The sequence below is a fragment of the Bidens hawaiensis genome, unplaced genomic scaffold (assembly GCF_021521415.1).
Source record: "Bidens hawaiensis isolate Kalapana, Puna unplaced genomic scaffold, B.hawaiensis_p1.1 tig00009541_1, whole genome shotgun sequence".
Lineage (NCBI taxonomy): Eukaryota > Viridiplantae > Streptophyta > Magnoliopsida > Asterales > Asteraceae > Bidens > Bidens hawaiensis.
In genome coordinates this window covers 613,383-629,387 of record NW_027491709.1, presented here as the reverse complement: position 1 = coordinate 629,387, position 16,005 = coordinate 613,383, and the positions used below count along the sequence as shown (strand labels likewise).

Sequence of the window (16,005 nt, the reverse complement as noted above, 5' to 3'; positions counted from 1 at the left end):
CCAAAATCATCATCGTTTTACTGAGAAATCCATGGGTATGGTATTTGACTAACCTGCGATCATTCCTATGGTCGTTTTTGGATAAGGTTTAACCCGAAAACACGTAAAGTTTGGACCTTTAAGTTCAAAAACGCTTAATACAAGATTTACGGTTTATCCTATACGAACCGTATATGTTTATGGGTTCATTTGATTCGTCCTAGCATCAAGTTCGTTACTTTACGTTTCGTTTAGATCCGATCTATTATCGTTTCAAGTTTCATGGCAAACCGTCTATAAAAACATGAACTTTAAGATCGAAATCTTACCTTTATGTTTCGGTTTGCGTGGTTATCTCGTATCTAGCTTGTATATCGAAGATCTAATAATGGTTGGCTTGATTTTGGTCTCGGACGTCTCTCCCTCTCTCTCGGCCGAAGTATGGTGTAGGGTATGTGTGTGTTTTGAATGTATAGAGAATAAGATGGACAAGAATGATGGTTTAGGGTTTAAGGTTGGTTTAGGGGATATTTATATCCCTTAAAGCCCATGGACCTAAGGCCCATTTCCTTTAATCCATCTTAATTAGTCCAAGTCCATGATCTTTTCCTCATTAGACGTTAATTAGTAACATTAAACGCACGACAATTTAACACAACATTCTCTATTTATTATTAGAATATTTAAGATGTTACATCAAGTAGACTAAGTCGTCGATCCAAGCCAATCTACGCTCACCCTTAAGAATGCAAAGGCGACTCTCATTAACAAGAGTGTGCAAGTGTCAAGTGGCCCAATAAACCAGTCACACTACGCTAATCGCCCACGCCATGCATGCCGTTAAGGTGCTACGCACTTTTAGGGTCTCCCTTCTTTCTATGTCTAGGGAAACAATATTCAATGAAAAGGAATGTTTATACATATATGTCACTTTAGGTTTCTTTCAAATTTAAATCCAACTCTTATTAAACTCAAAACGATAATTACAATAAAATGATAGTCAAATGGGCAACAAGCTGCACCACAACTTTTCATTAGAAGGTTTCTTTGAACCTTCTGATGAAACAATATTCAAGGAATGATTTGGTCACACATTTTCAAGAACTCACTTGTTTCGTTGGACCGTGATGGCCTCCATTAAGTGATTAATGTATTATGTCGTTTGATATAAAACTAGATTTCATAAACTTATGAGACCTTTAGAAATGTACAGTATCAAAACTGCAAAGACATGTGATGTTAAGTGTTAACATTTGACTCCATAAATTAACCATTAACACATATCTTTAGCTTATAAACAATGATCATTTAGTTTCACAATCAACAATTCAATCGAAAACGATGAACAAACCTAACCAAGACCAACATCAACACTTAGAATGGCGATATTTTAGGAAATAAAAAAAACAATAAAACGTTCAATGAACCCAATCAAGCGGCTAGAGGTTTCCCAGTCAAGAAATGTCTAATAAGTGCAAGTGAATTCTTCGGTTTATAGCCCGGCACCTGGTGACCCGCTCCGCGAACTGTTGCAAATGTTAAATCTCCTTCATACACTTGTGTAAATCCACCCACCTAGTTAAGTTTTCATGCATCAAGTTAATTAAATTCAGTTTATAGTAAAATAATAAAATAAGATAACAGTTACATACCTCCCCATGATGTACCCATGGATGCCATTGAGTCTTTACAGGCAGCTTCATCAAATTAATGGAGAATTGAGTCGACGTGACGGGCACTCGTCCATCGGTATCACCACTGCCGGACAAGAAAACACAATTCACATACATATGTACTTACTCATCTCCATTATGAACTATATATTCAAGTTAAAAAAATCAATGAAATTAATTACCTAAATATCCAGACGCGTAAGTTATTCGCCATAAATTCCTCGAGGAGAGGAATTATCGTGGAAGGACTATCGAGCCAATCCGTGATGATTTCACTGCATATTATGATATCAACTCGTTAAAAAACTCAAATAAAACTGAACATAAACAAGTTGAAGCCTAAATATAAGTTTGTTTAATAGATGAGCCCAAGCCAGAGTTTTACTTATCAAGCTCGAGACAATTGAAAAGCCCTAAACGAGTCTGTTATTCATATAATTTTTATTTAATATATTTGATATACTTATATAATATCTATTAATATATACCACACATATATATATATATAGTTATGTTAAAAGTAACTATAATAATATACATAAGGGTTATGATAATAAACATCATTTTGTATATAAAAAAACAATTAATATATGTGTATAATATATATTATATAACTAAAATTTATAAAATTTAATTAATAAATATGTAATAAACAAACTAAACTCGAGAGATTGTAAGTCAAGCAAACTCAAGCTCGAGAGCAGTCGAGCTCACCTCATCTCGTTTACACCCCCTACAAAGTTCTTTACTAGGCATTTCACTACCAGCAAACAAACTTGCCAAAAAAATTGTCAACTTGAGTAAAAAAATTGCCTAGAAGTGAAAAACAAAATTAAGAAAACGTGTACTTAGTTGAATATTGAACCATCTAATAATCCCAAAATTAAATTCAATACATAGCTGAAAATCCATAAACTTGAAATTTACCTGCATACTTCCCAATCATGATCAAGTTTTGTGACATTGGCATGAATTGCCTCCTGCACATCTTCACGATTCATATAAACATATGTGTACAAATCGCTACATGGGTCGATAACATGCGACTATTTGTACCAAAACAAAAACAAATTAGGTTAGCTTTTCACTCTTAGTTATGTATATAACATTACATATATTCATGACTAAAGATCTACCATTCGTTTGGGCTTCGAAGTGAGATCATAGTTCAAGCATTTGGGGGCATAGATGTTGTAAATATCAATTTTTTCATAAAGATCATTGTCCACGTGATCAGTCACCTTCTTGCATTCGGCGTTTCCTTCGGTTGCGTTTGGAGAGAAGTCGCAATGCTTCTGAATCTGTTCTCTTGTTTCATCCGATATTAAAGCATGCGTATGAAAATAATCATACATCCCTATACTATCCGTCTCGTCATTGATCACTGCGTTCCCGATCTGTGTATATCAAATGTATGTCATATACTATCAAGTTAATACAAGAAAACTTAACCTAAACTAAAAAAATTTGAGTAGGGAGTGTAAATGAGCCAAGCCGAACATGGGCTCATTAAGCCTCGAACTTGACTTGTTCGCAAGGCTTGCTTTAAGTTAAAAGGGCTCGTGCTCGACTTGTTTAGAGCGCTTTCGCTCTGTACTAATTATTTAATTTATATATTTTTTTATTTTATATAATTATTTACATATCAATGCTAATAATTAATTTTAAATATAGTAATTACTCAATTATTTACAACTACTTAATTATTTAATTTATATATTTTTGTATATGATATAATATACGTTACTTAATTATTTTATCGTAACTTAAATTATTCATAAAAGTAGTTATTAAGTAAATATATTTAATAGAAAATAAATAAATAAAAACTTGTTTAGCCTCGTGAGCCTCAATAAAAACATGAGCTCATTTAAGCTCAGCTCGATTTAAGTTCTTAACAAACGAATCTTGATTCAGCTTACTAAACCCCTAGACTCCAATAAAAAGGAAGAGATACTTACAATGATCCCTTTAAGATTGATTAAGGTTTTGTTAGCCATCTTGTTGTGGTGAAGAATAATATGTGCAAGCTGAGGCACATAATGTCCTGCATAACTTTCTCCTGAGATATAAAAATCTCTTTCTTTGTACTCTGGAAATCTTTCCAACCAATTCGTCACGAACACATAGTTGTCTTCCGCGGTTGATTTGTCTCCACATTTGTCATAATAGGATGATTTGTTGGAATATGAAAATCCTACGCCCGCAGGTGACTCCACAAACAAAACGTTTGCCGCTGATCAACGTTCAAAAATTAATAATAATGCATGTATGTAAACAGAAAACAATGCTTTGATTTGTTGAATGACTGAATGTGATCATACCATGATTCCATGCGAATTGATTTCTGAATAGAGTTTTGCCATCACTATTGACTCGGAATGGTCCAAGCTCTTGCATGGCTCCATAAGCAAGTGAAGAGCAACCCGGCCCTGTAAAACAGTCGGTTCATTCAATAGTGCATTTGAGTTATGTTAAATTTACCTGATGTGTTTACAAAAATTAGAAAAAATATAAATATTTAAAAGATATTTATTTAATTTGGAACTAAAAATATGAGGGAAAATGTGTAGGTAAGCAATTTTGCATATGACATAATGTAAAAATAATGGATAAAAGTTAACTAATTACGCATAGAAAATTACATTACATGTAAAAAGAATTACACAACTAATAAAATAATCACGCAACATACATAACTAACTTAGGGTAGACGTACGATTAGCTTTACTAAAACAAAAAACAAGTACAATAACATAAAATGCCAAATATAACAAATCATAGCACCTACATTAAAATGATAGTTTAAGAATTCGACTAAAGGTCGTATGAACAACAATACGTCAAATCATAGCCCCTACTTTCAAATGGTCGTTTGAGAATTCGACAAACAACCGTTAGAAGGCTAATACGTCAAATCATGGCCTTATGCTTTCAAACGGCCGTTTTTAAACCACTCTAAATAAATTGGATGAAAATAAAAGTTAAGTTGGATCCACACTTGGTCTAAGTACAAGATATTAATCAAACATGCAATAAAGTTGCACACATGTTCAACGGATTAATAATAATATGTTATAGGTAATTATGTTACCTCCATTGAGCCAAAGAAGGAGAGGTAAAGACTCTTTCGATTTCTCAGCTTCAACAAAGTAATAATAGAAAGCCCGGCCACCAGACTCGCTCACGGTAACATACCCGCCGTACTGATCAAACTTCACACGTGGTTGACCGGGCATGCTAGAAATTTTATCCTTCTCTTTGAGACCTTCTTGAGGAGGTACAGCACAACCTACATCTAGAGGTGCCTTGAAAAGACTAGTGTCAATGGTGGAATTACCGGACAGTTTCGCCCGATAAAGATTGTCAAGAGCTTGTGATTGTTTGTTGTGAGCATGGCTAATTTGAAATAAAAAGGTTGAAAAGAGAAGGAGAGATGTCACAAGACCACAAATAGTTGTGTTCTTCATTGTGACCTATAAAACTATGAAAGTGGAAGTAAGGTTTATGGGAATATATATATAGAAGTGTTTTTGAATTTTCAGTGAATATTTTGAGATATTATTGAATGTTAATGGTAATTGATAAATCATATCAATATACGTAACTGTCTTTTTGGTGTTCGGCATATTGAGAAATCAAAGCAAATTTGACAATAAATAGTGAAATCAGGACTTTATGGAAACTAATAACAAAGATTTTATTTGCCAGTTATTGTGAGTGACACCTAATATCCTCAATATAACTTTATAATTTACTATAAAGGTCCTTTAAAATGTTTGTTTACTATAAAGTATATCCAATGATGTAAAAATCGGCTTAGACGCCGATTAACTTGGTTTTAGTTAATTGGTGGAGGCTCTAGGGACATAGGTCCGGGTTTACAAAACCCATTGAGTTTTGAAAAATTATAAGTACGATTATATAAAAATTTAAAAGTGTACCCTCAACCCAATGGTATAATTTGTAGTGAACCCATACCCAAATACAAAAATAGTTCAAATGCTAAGGAGATTTGGTTTCATAGTACAGGTTACGGGTTCAAGTCTGTTTCTTGACAAAAAAATTTGAATTTTTTTTAATGCAAAGCTTTCCATAATGTTGTATCTGGATTACATTTGATAGAAATAAATTAATAATCAAATATCAACCTTCCTTCATTAAGTAACCAAAATGACTACAGCTAGAAAGGAAAGCTGTGAATAACCCATTCTATTCATTTCTCCAAAAATGTTATATTTTTGAATTGGAGAATTACTTTGATTCATGTTTGAATTAGAGAATACGTTTAAGGATGTTAACTTGTTGACATTTGAATTGTTGAATTAGTAATCTTAACTTGCTAGAAATTTGAATTAGTGATATTAACATGATGAAACTTGAATTTGATTTTTTTGGTATTATGAACGTTACTCGCCTGATGAAACTTATAGGTAGTTTGTATTAATGTTATGTGGTTTTTATTAATTTCCAATGGTGATTTTTTTAAAAATTGTTGTATTGTATTTTTATTTTGTGATGAACCTTACATAACCTGAATAGCCGAATTGACCTGGAAAATTTTATGTCTAGTCTTATAAAATTGTAGGATTTAAAAGCAATGAACCGGCTGAAATTCCTAGATCCGCCACTAAGAGGCCCTAGGCGCTAATAGGGCAAAATTGGTCCTAGTCTAAAAAAATCGTTCCAAGTCATCCAACTTGGGGTTGGTCAAAACCAGTCCTAGTCTAGCAAACTCGGCCCAATATATCCAAAAGCTTTTTAGTGAACTCCGGTCCAACAAAATTGGCCCAAAAACACTTTCTAACCTAAATGATTAGACCATAAGTTTTTAAGTACTTGATTTGTTATGTTAAAGGTTAAATGTTTGAATTATGAACTATTTCAAGTATTATATTCATCTTAATATGCACATAACCATTTATATATGAAAATTCCAAATCGATTAATTCCAATTAATCCTAGGCAGTACCCGAACACCCGACTAGCGTTTAGTAACTTCTGCAACACTAAGTATGTAACACCCCAACCCGGAGCAGGCTGACGTGTTACTATTACAGATATCATAGACCAAACAAAAACCATTTAAAAGAAATGAAAAGAATCCCACAGCAACCAAAAGTGTTAAAAACACTGAAAGAAATTCTAAGTCCAGTTTATTAAATGCTTAAAGAAAATTAAATCAAGTCCTTATTCTTGAGCTTCATTTTACTCTCATCACTGATCTCCCCGATTTCCCGAATTACCTGTTAGCAAATAAGACAGACACAAACAAGAAAATACGGCTGAGCCAAAAATTGCCCAGTAACGGAAGGAACAATAGTATAGGTAAAGGCACACATAAGACAAAACACATACTGAAGTAAAACTGAAACTATTGCGGATATAAAACCACGTTTTAGACCGAACTATAATTAGATGCGAAACATAATCCGATACCCTATCGGAACGTAATCTGAATATACTCAAATTTAACCAAATGCATATACACATATCGAAACGGACCAGAAATATAGCGAAACAAAATATAATTACTAAAATACACGACGATGATGTTAAAATAAATAGGTCGTGTAATACGGAAGCACCCAGAGCCTAAACAGAGGGGTACACAACTAGCTAGTCCATGCACCAAGGAGACGGTGTGGGTGGCGTGCACACATTGTTCCATCTCAAACAGAAGTCAGGAGTCAGGAGTCGGAGCTAAGATCGATCTATACGCCTCTAAGTGGCCAAGGTACTACATGAGTACTTTCAGAGACGCCGTGAACTTTGATTACGCACTGTCACGATAAGTGCCATGTCAGGAGTCAGGAGTCGGAGCTAAGATCGATCTATAGGCCTCTAGGGGCCAGAGTGCTTATACAAGCACAAGCTAGAGACGCCGTGAACTTTGATTACGCACTGTCACGATAAGTGCCATGTCGTTGACGCCCCAACGACAAGTCAGAAATGCTCGGGTAACAGAGTACTGAAGCTAAATTCATATAACTAAATTCGAACAGGAACATGCAACAATGAATACAAAATATATATAACCTATTGCATGTTAAAAACTTAATATTAAACATATCATACGGATAAACTGAACTCAATCTGAAACTGAAAAATAACAAAAATCCGCACTACGAAGTGACGGACATAGAATATAAAATGGACTAAATCCAATACTATGAGTGAAGAAAAACAGAATCCGTACTACGAAGTAACGGAATATAAATAATACTAAGAGGAAACAAAGACGGAAACCGTACCTTAATAGTCGATGAGCAAATAAATAAAGTTGAGTCGGTTAAGTTGTACCAGCACCTACATTTATTTATAGTTTGAAATTAAATTTACAAACTTAATTTACTCATTTTATTCAGTGGTAGCTACGGCTACAACTCCGGCGACAGAGTCGGTTAGGTATTATTATTTCTCTTATCCTTATTATTTTTCAAGACTTATTTTATTTTATTATTATTAGTATCTATTATTAACATTTTGACATTTCTCTTTGTAAATGGTTTAAAAAAAAAAATCATTCGTTACACCTATTAAAATCAAATGCCCATAAGTTTCAAAACCTCATCCTAATTATATATATTATATATTTTTAACATATTTGAACGGTCTGCTTAAAAAGTTTTTGACTCTATTTAAGCTTTACTTTTGGGATCAAAACTAACCATAATAACGATAAAGAGAATAAGAATAAAACCATTTAAGGTGCATGTTTTTGAATAATAAAACAAACATAGCATGCACAAGAAAACAACCCTGAACAAGAAGACAAACATGCATACACAACAGTATGCATGAAAATAATATGAATACATATTGACTCTACTATTAGTATAACATTCTTATCCCTTAAAAATTCAGATTTGAGTTTATAATTTCAGTTGCCGGGATCGCCAATGAGGATAAAATTGTTACCTCAGTTGTTGAACAAAGCTGGTAATGGTAATACAAAGGAACGTGACGGTGACTTAATCGGTCTCTCTAAACTGAACAGGTCGAACGCGGAAAATCGAACGGTGGTGGTTTGCACCAGCAACTAGGTTGTTCACGCGGTCAGTACATGTTAATAATCGTTCGGATGGACATCTATAAAACAAGAATTTAAGGAGTAAATAGGTAGGGCGATTCTTGCATACCTTATTTGAGTCGAAAAGAAACCGACGATGTGCAATGCTGGCGGCGTACGTTGTCGGGATTTGGAACTAGTGTCGCGAAACAGAAGCAGCTAGATTGCAAGGAGGAAAAACGGTGGTATACTATCGGCTCGTGATGGTTCGTCGGTAGTGGAGTCACCGGCGACCGTCGGTAGTTGAAACAGAGCAGATTACGATGGATGAGTATGTGGTGGGGTTGTGATGCGGTGATGGTAGCGAAACAGAGGTCGTGTGCAAATAGGAACTAGTATGGTTTCCTGAGATTGGATTTGAGAGAATTTGAGGATGCTTAAAAAGAAACGAATTGATCATCTCCCTGCCTATCTATCCGGAGGTTTGAATTTTGAAGAAGCCAACAAGATTATGATTGGATGTGATAAATAGTTTGAACTCATCCAGGTTTCAATTTTAAACTATTATTATTATTATTATTATACATTTACAGTTTAAAATAATATTTATATTAAAATTATGGTTATTCGTTTGTCATCTAATACAAAAGTTTGGGTTATTATAATTATACTCCCCTAAAAAAAAAATTTCGTCCTCGAAATTGTAAGACGGTGACACATACTTTCGGATATCACGGAAACAAAACAAACTTAAAACTTTCATAAATTCAGACATGACAATTGCAAAGTCTTGGAAACAAATATTAGGACAAATAAAACAGAATTCATATGAAATCAAAACCATCCAAACTGAAATCACCAAGTGCTAAAACGGAAATAAATACGGATATTGGGAACGAATTGTATCCTCCATTTCCCATGTAGCTTCTCGTTCAGAATGGTTCTTCCAAAGAATCTTAACGAATGGAATAGTTTTCTTTCGCATAATGCGTTCTTGACGATCAAGAATAGCTTCAGGTTCTTCTTGACTCCTGACATGGCACTTATCGTGACAGTGCGTAATCAAAGTTCACGGCGTCTCTGAAAGTACTCATGTAGTACCTTGGCCACTTAGAGGCGTATAGATCGATCTTAACTCCGACTCCTGACTCCTGACTCCTGACTTCTGTTTGAGATGGAACAATGTGTGCACGCCACCCACACCGTCTCCTTGGTGCATGGACTAGCTAGTTGTGTACCCCTCTGTTTAGGCTCTGGGTGCTTCCGTATTACACGACCTATTTATTTTAACATCATCGTCGTGTATTTTAGTAATTATATTTTGTTTCGCTATATTTCTGGTCCGTTTCGATATTTGTATATGCATTTGGTTAAATTTGAGTATATTCAGATTACGTTCCGATAGGGTATCGGATTATGTTTCGCATCTAATTATAGTTCGGTCTAAAACGTGGTTTTATATCCGCAATAGTTTCAGTATGTGTTTTGTCTTATGTGTGCCTTTACCTATACTATTGTTCCTTCCGTTACTGGGCAATTTTTGGCTCAGCCGTATTTTCTTGTTTGTGTCTGTCTTATTTGCTAACAGGTAATTCGGGAAATCGGGGAGATCAGTGATGAGAGTAAAATGAAGCTCAAGAATAAGGACTTGATTTAATTTTCTTTAAGCATTTAATAAACTGGACTTAGAATTTCTTTCAATGTTTTTAACACTTTTGGTTGCTGTGGGATTCTTTTCATTTCTTTTAAATGGTTTTTGTTTGGTCTATGATATCTGTAATAGTAACACGTCAGCCTGCTCCGGGTTGGGGTGTTACAAAGTATATCCTAACTTTTCGATGAGTTCTACTTCTTTTAATATTTTAATTTACATAACTCTTAAATTATTTAAGAACTTGAATGAACTCTTAATAACTAATGTTTTTTTAATCTTTTTGTATATGTTAATGTTATTTGAGTGTAGTTTTATCACATTTTATATCTATAATACCGAATTATGAAAATTAGTTTTTACATATATCAATTTTTTTTACATATATGTAAATTTGATATTACATAAATTTTACACATATATAAACTTGTGATTTATATATGTAATAAAAAATTTATATATAAAATATGATAAAACTAGTCTCAAATAGTGTTAATATATGAAAAAAATTAAAAAAAAATGTATGGTTATTATGAGTTCCTAGAAGTTCTACTTTTTTGAAGTTCTGAAAGGATATCAATAGTTAAAAAAAATGCAACTTCAAGATTATTCTAACAAGATTGCTAGTTTTTTGAAATGGTGAAAACATTTTAAAAACAAAAATTATATCTTTTTACATATGCACTATAAGAAATATGGGGAGGATTATTATACAATAATCGTTTATCGTATATTAGGTACGCTATCGACGCTCAAGGCAAATGCAAATTAAACTCAAGATTAAAATCTAATTACGCTCAAATCCAGATCTTTTTTCATAACTATGCAAAAACAATAATTACACAAAAAAGGCTTTTCGTTAGGAACAAGTTAAAAACTGATCGATTGACAATTCCTATGTGTTTGTTTGGATCAAATGGTGATTAATTGAATATTATTGATGACTTCGAGATCACGTGATGTACTTTTATGGATCAATTTTATCAAATATAAGTTGTCTTGTATAGAGGGGTAAAGGAAAATTAAGTTAGAATGACTAAATAATAAAAAAACAACAAATTGCATGTGTTAATACCCATTTAACATATTCGAAATTTACTTTTTGACTTTTATCTTTTAGTTGTTATAACGAGTACATCGATACTAACTGAATTAACATCACATTCATGTTGTAACACATATGTTAGTTCTAGTAGTTATTGATTATCTAATACAACGAATCAGGTCTTACTATTCTCTTCTCGGTTCCACGACAACCACACAATCTCCCATCCTTTTGAGTTGTGAACCCCTTTGATGATATAGTCTATTAGTCTAATCAATAATCACCAGTTAAACCACCTCACACCACCGACCCCAACCTTTAACGCCATCTTCTTCGTTACCACCTACCTTAAACTGAACCTAAAATCAAAACCATCAATAAACCTTCCATAAATTATTAGTGATTTATTGGTGAGCCCATGAAACACCCGAATCACATAATATCTGTTTTGACAAATCAGATTAGTTGTTATTTGATCATTCATTTTCAAATGAGCAAGGTTGCAAAAGTCGTTTGTCGGGCCCTAGTTGGCAAACTGGAGAATTGGTGTACTCGGAGTACTTGGGAAGTACTCGGACATGGTAAATATAAAAAAATTAATTTTTAGATATATATATGTCAAATATCATAAGTTTACTAATATTTATAACAAAATAGGTGAATATCTATATAAATAAGAGACATACATTTTTGAATAATAAATAATTGCTAATCATTAATTAAAAAAATATGATATTTGTTCTTTAATATTATAGAACTACAAATTATGTTTTATTTTTTAAGACAAAATCGGTCCAAGTTCACCGGCTAGATGTGATTCTGGCTGAAGTTCACCACATTTAATCGATTCTTAATAAACATGCGGAGTTAAAGAAATTCGTCTCAGCAACATACCTTTTAACGAGTACTCAGGGAGTACTCGGCCTTACAAACCTACTTTTATAACATTGCAGATGAGATTACATCAGTGACAAGTTGGTACAGGGGCACACCCACATACAAAGATCGGGAAGCAACCGTCCTTCATTAAATTCTTTTTAGGGTTATCTATACATGAAAATCGTGTTCACTTTCATAAAATCATATAAAATTACATATGAAAGAGCAATAAGTTGATGGATCGAAAAGAGATGATGGAGATTGATAGCGGTTTTGCACATTATTTAAGGAATGAGTGAATGTCATCTTTTTTAAAATCACATGCTAAAATTAGATATTCTATTTAACATGTTTAAATAAAAGTTGCAACAATTTAAATAAGAAGAACATATATGTTTCAACACAACTTGTACCATCTACACATGTAATGTACAAGCTCCCAAATAAATACAACATGATTACTTTCCGAATCAAATTTATAATTTTATAATTTTCTAATCAACTCAACGGGAATATTAAAATTTAATTTAAATATATAAATTATATGTTTTATGTAAATTACTTTTTGTTTACTATGCATACACATATAATATATTTTATTTATTTACTTATTTATTTATTTTTGCATTATTTGGTTTATTAAAATCGAATTGAATTTGAGTTTGAGCATAATTATAGTCTAAAAATTTTAAATTTTATATAATAAATTATCTCATGATCTCTATGAGGTTAATTTTACAAACTGCTGCTGGATCTATGGACCGACAAAAAACAACCCGACAATAGAAAATCAACTCGATAAACGTCTCATTTCGATCCATAATACAAAGACCAAAGTATGTTACTTTATGCTTCCTTTTGAACTTTTCATATTCTAACTTTCCCAATTTTATTGAAAAGACTGCACTAGTCCTCAAAACGTTACATAAGAAGAAAATTAAACATTTGACTTTGACTTTCAAGGAAAAAGAGTTGACTACAAACATGAGTAACCTTATGCAAAAAAATCACCCTTAACTCTTTACTTCTTTACTACATTTACATTACACGTATATTATTATACATACAAATTATGAAGCGATACATGTTAAATCGGGTCAAGTACCCAGTGTTGACCATCCGCCTTGACCCGAAACCCATTAACCCGGGCAAACATATTTACCGCTCGTCTAACACCTCTATTATCCGCAACCGTAAAATAATCATGCCCGAAAAGAATCCCACCAGGCCTAAGAAACTTATAAGCCCGATTAATATCCGACCAAGCCGAGTGAAAATCATGGCCCGCGTCAACTTCGATCAAGTCCCCAAACACGCCTCACTCGCACAACTTCTCAAGAGTCCACCCACTCGTGAACGGTAAAAACATAACCGTTTCGGTCACATTCATAGCAACCACATTTTGAATAAATTGGTACAACAACATAGTGTCACCATTTATCATTTTGATATCTTTAAACCGGTCGGGTAAGCCGGGCCACCCTCGAAAATCATCTATGCATAGTATTTGAGTTTGTAGGCCGAGTTGTCTAGTCAACTCGGCCATGTGGATAGCTGAGGCACCAAGGAAGGTGCCTATTTCGATTATGGTCTTGGGTCGGGTTTTATGGATTAGGTTCTTGAACACGGGGTTGGTTGAGCCCCAACCTTTTATTCGTGTGTGGCGTAAGAGTGGTTTAATATGGGCGTGTGGGAAATCTTGATATGGGGAGGACCCGTTGAAGACGTATTTGAAGAAACACGGATCCACTCCCCGGGTATGGGTCATGGATCCAGTGAGTCCACAGGGTACAATACGATAACTACTACCACGATATGAGTAAAGCTCCCTAAAGTCCAGTGACCGGAACCTGCAAAACAAACACCGTGAGTCTCGTTACAAGAAGGACAAGAGGGGGGGGTCTTCCTGTAACCACCCTCCGGCGTGAGAATCAGTAACGTTCGTAATAAAGAAAATACTGAAGTACAGAGACTAAGTGTAGTCAGAATATATGTGAGTGAATGAATACCTCACACCGTTTGATAAGGTATTTATAGCCGAAGGATGATGGAAGATGATTGGGGGCAGCTGTCCTCTTCTAGAAGATCTTTGATAACCGGCTGGACACGTGTCTTCTTGTGATAGGTTGGGCTATACGTCCCATGTGCATGGGTATAACCTGGACACGTGTCACCAGCTGATATGATGGATCACACCTTGACCATGTGCACGGTTATAACAAGCTGGCCAGGTGTCCTTTGTTCATTGGTTAGTATGTCACGTATTCCCCAAGTAAGAATCATGAGCCTTTCTTCTAGAAAGTATTTGAATGGTGACAGCTGTCCTACTGGCACTGTCCTCCAGTTATTTATGCGGACATATGTCTTGTCCCGCGGACGACTTTTGAGGACGCCCGGATGCTTCCGCACGTATTATGAGGACGTTCCTCCTCTATCTTGATATGCGGGTGATCCGTTTGTCCCGCGGGTGGCTTATAAGAGCAATCTCTGTGACCCGTGGGTGGTACTTAAGGGTATTTTGGTCTTTTTGGTACCCTACCTCTACATTATTATTTGGCGAATGAGTTCGGGTTGAACCGGGTTAGCACAACGGGTTTGGAACTTGTAGTGGTCGGTGTCCGCGGTTTGAGGTGGGGGGTGGGGTGATCATAATAATCATATGATGGGTTCTTTGATTGAGCGGATAAATAGCCGAGGTAATATGATATGGGAATGAGAAGGAAGTAAGCCGCGGGGGTAGAAAGTGGATGTAATTCTCGCGACAGCGCCGGGTGCGTCTGAGTCAGTGATCATGTTAGTGTTTCACGTTTTAGAACTGGTAGTGGTGGGTGTACATACGGGTTTGGAAAGACATAAAAGATTGTGGAATAGGATGATTAATTGAGAGGAAAGAATGATTGGGGGGATGATTAAACATCAGTCGCTGTTTGTACACGTATGAAATATTATTTAAGTTCACTAGATTGTACTAGACCACTATGGGTTACTAGTGCTATCAGGATTTTTTTTTGAACGACCAATTAAGTAACGCCGGGTATTTCGTATGTGGTTTCTATTGGTTAAAGGTAGCCCGAGCTGGCCACTAGTCCGGACGGACGAAGCCCTTAACGATCCACCTATTGAGGGATTCACCGGATAAAACCCGACCCCCACGTCCGCCAAATGGCACGACAGCGAGGAGCCGGTAAAACCGGGTGAGATCAGGACTCGAACCATGGCAAGCCATGGTCATCCCTCATATCTCCCATATAAATTGGTGGTAGCGAGGTTTAAATCCTCTACCTCTCACTAGTAAAGTGAGTGCTCTACCATTGAGCCACAACCAATTTATAGTGCTATTAGGATATAGCCCATGTAATATAATTGTAGCTAAAAAATACATTAAAAAAGTTAAATATAATATATACATAATAAGAAACAAGATCAAATACATTTTATTCTTAACATGAAAATAGTGAGAACCTATTTATTGTTATCATTGTGTTCATTTTTATAGGTGTTTGTTATTATTTTTTGTTTGTATTTGCTAATTTTTTATTATTAGACGTTTTAAGTGTTTGCTTATTTACATTTTGTTGTTATTATTAGATTTTTTTTTGCTGTTATAAGTATTTGCTGGTATTATTTTGTTTTTTATTTTGATTCTTTTGTTGTAATTTTTAGGGTTTTTTCTATGTTATTATAAATAATTGGTTATGTAGATTGAAATTGTAGTTGGTATTGTTTTTTACGTTCTCATTTTTTATAAATTAATATTATTTTCTAC

General features: G+C 34.4%; 1 protein-coding gene and 1 pseudogene across 1 annotated transcript; both read right to left on the bottom strand.

Annotated features, from left to right (window-relative positions):
• Nucleotides 1–1,242: 1,242 nt before the first annotated feature.
• On the bottom strand, nt 1,243–5,122 carry LOC143532707 (serine carboxypeptidase-like 40). The gene is made up of 8 exons (XM_077027682.1): nt 4,747–5,122; nt 3,977–4,084; nt 3,614–3,888; nt 2,789–3,049; nt 2,580–2,698; nt 1,835–1,927; nt 1,632–1,737; nt 1,243–1,554 (listed from the first exon to the last, which is right to left on the bottom strand). Exons 1-8 carry the CDS (start codon nt 5,120–5,122, stop codon nt 1,411–1,413), a joined length of 1,482 nt encoding a protein of 493 aa, XP_076883797.1. The 3' UTR covers nt 1,243–1,410.
• Nucleotides 5,123–13,257: 8,135 nt separating this feature from the next.
• On the bottom strand, nt 13,258–14,007 carry LOC143532706 (uncharacterized; annotated as a pseudogene).
• Between the last annotated feature and the right edge of the window lie 1,998 nt (nt 14,008–16,005).

Excerpts from the sequence above, each read along its gene's own strand:
- LOC143532707 (XM_077027682.1), bottom strand. The coding sequence starts at position 5,122 with ATGAAGAACACAACTATTTGTGGTCTTGTGACATCTCTCCTTCTCTTT. Across the intron at positions 3,050-3,613 it reads TCAATCTTAAAGGGATCATT|ATCGGGAACGCAGTGATCAA; the intron begins GTAAGTATCTCT and ends TGATATACACAG. Across the intron at positions 1,738-1,834 it reads TTACGCGTCTGGATATTTAG|TGGTGATACCGATGGACGAG; the intron begins GTAATTAATTTC and ends CTTGTCCGGCAG.